We start from the raw sequence: 6,907 nt of genomic DNA, 5'->3' as shown, positions 1-6,907 counted from the left end.
CGACCAGTCCTCATCGAACCAGATGAATTGCATGAGCTGAAATGGTCTGTGTTGGCTTGACTTCAGCAGTCCAGGCTCAACCGTGTTCATCTCTATGGTATATGGGTTTGCCCTTTTTGCCAGATTGGTCACAGGCAATGGACCATTCATGACCTCGTGTTCCATACGCATACCATTGCCATTTCACCTACGTAGCTGTGGGATACTAGGGTGAGGCATCATACTTTAGAAGAGTATTTCCGTCAGGATGGCCGTTTTGCTGAATTCCGTGCTGCCGTGGGGTTGCCATGAGCCCGTGATGGTAGTAGTATGTCGAAGGTGCACCCTTTCTATGCCTATGTGTTGTCATGCTTCGTTCGTTAGAGTGTATCATTGTACCAACAGTGGATATATGCGTAAGTATCCTTCATTCCTTTGTTAGAGTGTGTCGTTGTACTTGTATCGATAGTGGATCTATGCCTATGTATGCATTTGTGTCGTTTGTACATGGAGTGTGTTGTTTGTAATAAAAATGGTCATGTTTATCTATGTTCTAAGACACATTTGTTCTAAGGCGGGAAAGTTTGTTTCCCTGATTTCCAACAGATCGGATGATAGTGCCATCAATAGGCCTTCTTGCTCTGTTGCTCTGTTTTTGTACTGACTGAATGAAGGGGGAAAATCCATTGCTACGTTTTTGAACTGACCAGATGAAAGTGTTACCAATAATAATGCTACTTAATTAAACCCATCTTATTAGCAAAAGGAAAAAGTAGCAACTGGATCTTGATCGAAAAGAGAAAACCACATCGCATTGGGATCAAGATTGAAGATAAAATCGCATCATAATGGGATCTACTTGGGATCTAGATCCAAGATGATAATGGATTGTTACTACTATCACTTCTTCTTCTTCTTCTTCTTCTTCTTCTTCTTCTTCTTCTTCTTCTTCTTCTTCTTCTTCTTCTTCTTCTTCTTCTTCTTCAGTACCAGGTACCACTAATCTAGGTACCGCTTCTTGGTTGATGGTGCATCCGGGGTCTTGATGCAGCTGCCTGTCGATGAGGCCGTCCCTCCGTTGCCACCGCCCATGGAAGATGGCGGACCTCCTTGGCCGCCGCCTGCGGATGAGGCCATCCCTCCATTGTCGTCGCCCGCGGATGATGGCACCGCTCCATGGCCGCCGGTCGAGGACCATGACGGAGGTCCATGGCCGCCACTCGACGAGGATGGTAGAGATCGACTGGCGCCGACCGACGAGGATGGTGGCGGTCCTTTCCTGCCTCCTCGAGCCCCGCGCTTAGGGACGGTGGTGCCCCGACGAGTGGCGGTGCTTCCGCGCCCTTGACCATGGCCACCTTTGGCTTACTTGCGGATGGTGAGATGTTGGAGAGGCACGTGATCGGCGATTTCCATTTGGTCCACATACTCCAAATCATCAAAGGATGTGTCCGCCGTCGCTCTAGGAGACAACAAATTGCTCGGCTCCGGATCCGTCAGCCTTGGAGCTTTCTCCTCTTCATCAAAGGATGTGCCATATATCGTCGTTCTTGGAGACGATGGCTCCATGGGGACAGGAAGAGGTGCGCTACCAGACTAGGATTTTTAGTGGTTGCAGGAATGAAGAAGTAGCTTACTCAACAAGGGAAAAAAACAGGGTAATACCATAATAATATAAACACGGATGAGGCTGTCCCTCCGTTGCCCCTCAAAGAAATGTAAAATCATAAAGCGGTTGTCCAATCTCTCCATGAGTGCCACATCATCACACTATTTCCAGTACATTAATTTCATTTCATGATAATATTTATTTTATAGAAACTAACTGCTCCACACAATGCAAAGTTTCATTGATAGCCTATTCCCTCGGAGACATCTTTAGAGTTCAAGAATAAGATCATCCTATTTGGAACTGGTAAGTGCATTGTTGTACAAGAGCATGCCATTTGTGGCTTGCCTAACCTGAAGGGAAATCACATTTACTTCCTAGGAACTTATCGGCATGATGAAGAGAAGCAATACTAGATCTACCAGCAGGGATAAGAAATGTGGCAGGCGTCAACAATGATTCTGCGATCCGCATTACGCAGCTTCCTGGGAACTGGATTTGGTCGTGAGGAATATGGATGTTGCCTAGCTATTAGTAGATTATTGATCTTTCATTTTGTAACACCTATAACGTATTTGTATATATACTACCAATATCTATATTATTAGTGTTCCTCAATTATGCAGTGTATCTGAATTCTGAATGGTAGTTTTGCTGGAATCAAATTGAAAGTAGATTAAACCAAAGCAGCATAATCAGATGGCATGTCATAGTCATTTATCACTACAAAGTTCACAGTAGCAACAAGCAGCAAACATCACTACAGTAACAAGTTTCATAAGATGGCATGTTATAGCCATTCATCATAATTTGGCCTGATGAGTGACATTATGCCTTTAATTATCCCTAATGAGTTTCCTTCTATATATGGCATCCAACATCGATCGCTTGATCCTCTTCTCCACATTGGTGGCTTGGTACAGGTGTCCCTTCACCTTCTACAGCTCAGCGGTAGTCTCTTCAAGCTCCATGCTAGCCTTTGTGTATTCTTCCTTCCACTTCCTTGCATCGTAATCGCTGTAAGGTTTTTCCATTTTCTTCAGCAATGCATCGTTTCTCATTTTCTTCTTTGTGTTCATCAGGAAATCGGTTGCCTCTCCAAAGTATCGCTTCATCAAGTGTAGCTCACAGGTTGTGTCATTGGCCTCCTTCTTAGCAATTCTCCAGGCTTCTTCCCACGACTTTGCTTCCTCTTTAGCTTTTTCCTTCCTCTTCGTCAGCTTCACCAGAACACCTTTGGTTCTAGCATCCCATTCAGGATCAACCCACCTAAATGACGCGCATTTCATCCCTTCACCCATGATCTAAGGGTACGATGAAATTAGAATCTAGTATTTTCACCCCAGATCCCGAAATCTAGGAATCCCCTTCCCTAGGACGATAGGGGAAAGTAGCAGCACAAAACAGGGGACTGACCTGACCGGAGCTCCTCGTTGTTCTCCCTTCGCTGCTAGGTCCGCTAGGATTCACCATTCCCGCTGCGGGCAGTTGCAGAAATGCGCACCGACGCTAACTCTAGTCTTTGCCACATCCAACAGGAGCACGGTGCCGGCAAGTCTCTTGCAATAGTGTACGCCTTGTCGAGAAATAAGAAATATACCTATAGCTTGGGTTTGCAAGTGACATGTGGATCACACTTATTAGAACAAAAATATATAAAATGTGTCCTTTTGAAAAAACATACATAGTTCATGTCTTAGTGGTAGTGATGTCTCAGCACATTCAAGAGCTAAAAGGTTCAAGCCATGCTATCGACACTATTCCTTTTTATTTTCCTTTCCTTTTTTCATCTCAGACTAACATAACTTACCAAAACTTCTGCCACCAACTCACCTGAAACTTACATGTGGGATCCGGTTGCGGTAAAGATTTCCCATTCCATCGGTAAGAGGTTCGACCTACGGGAGAAGGACATTTTCCTTTTTTATTTTACCGTCCTATTAATCAGCTTAAACTTACATGTGGGATCCTGGTTAGTTTATGATGTTTTTGCAAACCTTATATCGTCATAAAACCACCATTTAACAGCGAGTGACGATTTCCTTTTGGCTATAGTGGCACATTTTATGACGTTAATAAGTTTGTCACTAAATTTGCTCAGATGTCAAACTTTATGACGTTTTCATCCAAAAACATCATAGATCTATGACGAGAATAAATGTGTCATAAAATTTTCATCATAGATCAACACATTTCTTATAGTGTCCACAGCCTTGCGGCCCCGCCGGCTGCCGCCAGCAGCTCCGCCTGAGGTCCACACCCCTACCGGCCGCCACTAGCCACGCCGCTTGATCTCCTCACCGCCGTTGACCGCCATGAGCTACGCGCCTGTACTGCTGGAGCTCTCTGTTGGTGCATGCCCCGTGCGAGCTTCTTGCCGTTGCTCACGAGCGAGCTCCTCAAGCACGACTGCACAAGAGGGAGGGACTAGCGGAGTGAAGAGAGAAGGAAGAGAGAGGGGAGAGGGAGAAGATGACATGTGGGCTCCATGAAGGGCAAAATGGTCCTTTTACCATCCTCTCTGTTGGGAATGATTAGTTATTCGATGTGGTGTGTTGCATACCAAATCAGACTTTTGCGATGTGCTAGAGACAAAATCCATTTTGCGGATGTGTTCGGCACAAAACCGCACTTTGGGGGTGTCTTATAGACAAATTTTTCCCTTAAGATAAAAGAAATGATATCAGACAGGGAATGAGGAATATAACTATTTGTCAAGGTGAGTATGTTCCAAAGAAGACTATTGTATATGAGGAATAATCACACGCTTTATTTTAAACGGACTATCTTGGGAAGTATTCCCTCTATCCTAAATTACTATTTATTTTTACTTTTCTAAGTACATAGTTTTTGCTATAAACCTAAATGTATGCATGTTTAGATACGTGACAAAAGTTATGTATTTAGAAAAATCAAAATGAATAGTAATTTAGGATGGTGCGAGTATTTTGTTCCAATTCCTTTAGCTCACGAAACATCTCCCATCCTGCTCGCCATTTGAATAAAAGTCATGCCGCAAACCACCTAAGTGCAGCTATGTTGTGCTACCAAGATTTTATCACTGTGGTAAGGTGAATCTAAGCAATTTTTTTCTCTTCTCATATACTCATATTGATAAATATCGCGCAAAACAAAACCATACATCAAGTCAATCAACAACGCAATCAGCAAGGCGAAGACAAATGGCCCTAGTGGAATAACCTCTAGTGGGTGCTGACATGGATCCGATGGATCAGGAGATTCCTGTCAACGGCCCCGATTCCTCCCCTCCCCTTCTTTTATGTTGCCCCTCCCCCGTTCCCACCACCCACACACCCTCCTCTTCCTCCTTGCTCACCCACCTCTTCCTCAGCTCCTCTCCCCCTCCCCACGGCCATAGCCATGGCGACCACCACTTCCACCTTGTCTTCTCGGCACAGCTCCAAACCCATACACCACCTCCTTTAGCCTTTCTCACAGAAGCTCCAAGGATTACGTAGTAAATAGCCGTACATAGGTTCGGAGAAGGTGTATACTACTACCATACGAGGAAGACAGAGAGACAGAGTAGGCGAGGATGATGGTGGGGAAGAGATCCGGGAGGCCGGCGCCTGCGCGGCATCACATGCGTCGGACGACGAGCATGACGGAGTTCGCGCCGCCGGACCTGCTGGCGGGCGTGCCCGAGGAGGAGCTGGAGGACGAGGAGGCGGAGCTGCAGCTGCTGCCGGCGCACGCCGAGGGGGACCACCACCAGGTCCAGGCGGCCGGGGAGGATCCCTTCGGGTGGGCCGTCGGCGGGTGCGCCGCGGGGAGGGCGGACTGGCTGGCGGCGTACCGCGCCCGCGCGGCGCCAGCGCTGGCGGGGCTCCGGCGGAACTCGGCCGACTTCTCGGCCGCCGAGACCGCCGCGTTCCTCCGCGCCTGCGGGCTCTGCAACCGCCGGCTCGGCCCCGGCCGCGACACCTTCATGTACAGGTAACGCAGACATCTCCGCGTGCACGGCTCGTTGGCTTCGGCTTCGTGCAAGGAGAAGCTACTAGCTAGCGTCCGGTGACTGATTTTGTCTGTCGTCTGGTTTGCAGGGGCGACACGGCGTTCTGCAGCCTGGAGTGCCGGCAGCAACACATCACGATCGAGGAGTGGAAGGAGAAGTGCGCGCTCGCGACGCCGCCGACGGCGCCGCCACCGGCGTCCGAGCCCGTGGTTCCGCAGCCCGCCGCCGCGCGCTCCGACAAGCCCGGCACGCTCGCCGCGGCCTGATCAGCTGGCGACGACGGACGAGATCGAGCTCGCTGGCGCGCCACGCCCTACTCCACACGTTACCATGAGGGGAGAGCCATCATCAGCTGTGTAATATGCTCGATCATCTAGCACTTGATGCTACTATATTCATCATATCATCTGCGATGGATGCATGCCACGCATACATCTTTGATGATTTGATCTCAGAACGGCCTTGGCCACGCATGATTTTTGTCATGAACCGTATAAGTTGCGATCAGCTTTGGAATCACACGTTCCTCGCACGTATGGTCCATATGGTGCGCTGTCGACGATGGATAGGGACGGATCCAGAACGGGGTTGCATCCCGAGCTGAGCTGCTGATTTACACCTTCTGAGTCTTCTTTTCTCTAATTGAGATCATAATTTTTTAGCTGAACACCACGTATATTAAAAGGGCTACATGGGCTCGCCTCGGGCTGCAGCCCGGGCCTAGATCCGCCCCTGGATCTGGCTGGCTGGATCTAGCTGGATTCCTCTTGCCGAGACGTGAGCCACAGCTTACCCCACATGCCATGTGTGCTTTTGATTGTTTTTCAACATGCCTTGCCTTCATTCATGGTGCATGTATCGATCGATCGTGCGCGTGACGGGACAGACAGGAGAGGCGAGAGATCTCAAGAAACCAATCGGTTGGCCAGTAAAAAAGAAAGCAGAGGTCTTTCTTTATAGACCTTCAATTCAGTTCCTTCTTCACTCGTTGGGACTTTCTTCTTCGGCTCCGGAAAAGGTCGTAGCAGACCCGCCTCTCCCAGGCCAGGTGTCTTGGCAAGTTGGCATTGGCTTTCTTCTACAACCCTAAGGTTTCCTTGGGAGCAAGGGATTTTTTCCCACAGTTTTTGCGAGAAGCGAACTGATTTCTGTGAGATTCCTGCATCGCAAATTAAAGGATGCCAATCAGATTGGTGGTTGCCGAGGCTGCCATACCCTGTGTTCTTGTGATCCCTGGGGCCTGTGCGTGCGCGAATCTTCCACGATCTTGTCCGTCGTGTCAGCACTCAGCACCACACTCCGCAATGATGAGACCCGGGGGGGGGGGGGGGGGGGGGGGGGTG

General features: G+C 48.6%; 1 protein-coding gene across 1 annotated transcript; it reads left to right on the top strand.

Moving 5' to 3' along the window:
* Positions 1-4,879: 4,879 nt before the first annotated feature.
* On the top strand, positions 4,880-6,100 carry LOC101755318. The gene is made up of 2 exons (XM_004973345.3): positions 4,880-5,545; positions 5,653-6,100. Exons 1-2 carry the CDS (start codon positions 5,145-5,147, stop codon positions 5,828-5,830), a joined length of 579 nt encoding a protein of 192 aa, XP_004973402.1. The 5' UTR covers positions 4,880-5,144; the 3' UTR covers positions 5,831-6,100.
* Positions 6,101-6,907: the final 807 nt, after the last annotated feature.

Source organism: Setaria italica, chromosome VI (assembly GCF_000263155.2).
Source record: "Setaria italica strain Yugu1 chromosome VI, Setaria_italica_v2.0, whole genome shotgun sequence".
Lineage (NCBI taxonomy): Eukaryota > Viridiplantae > Streptophyta > Magnoliopsida > Poales > Poaceae > Setaria > Setaria italica.
The sequence above is the reverse complement of the archived record's forward strand: the minus strand, read 5'-3'. Positions and strand labels throughout refer to the sequence as shown.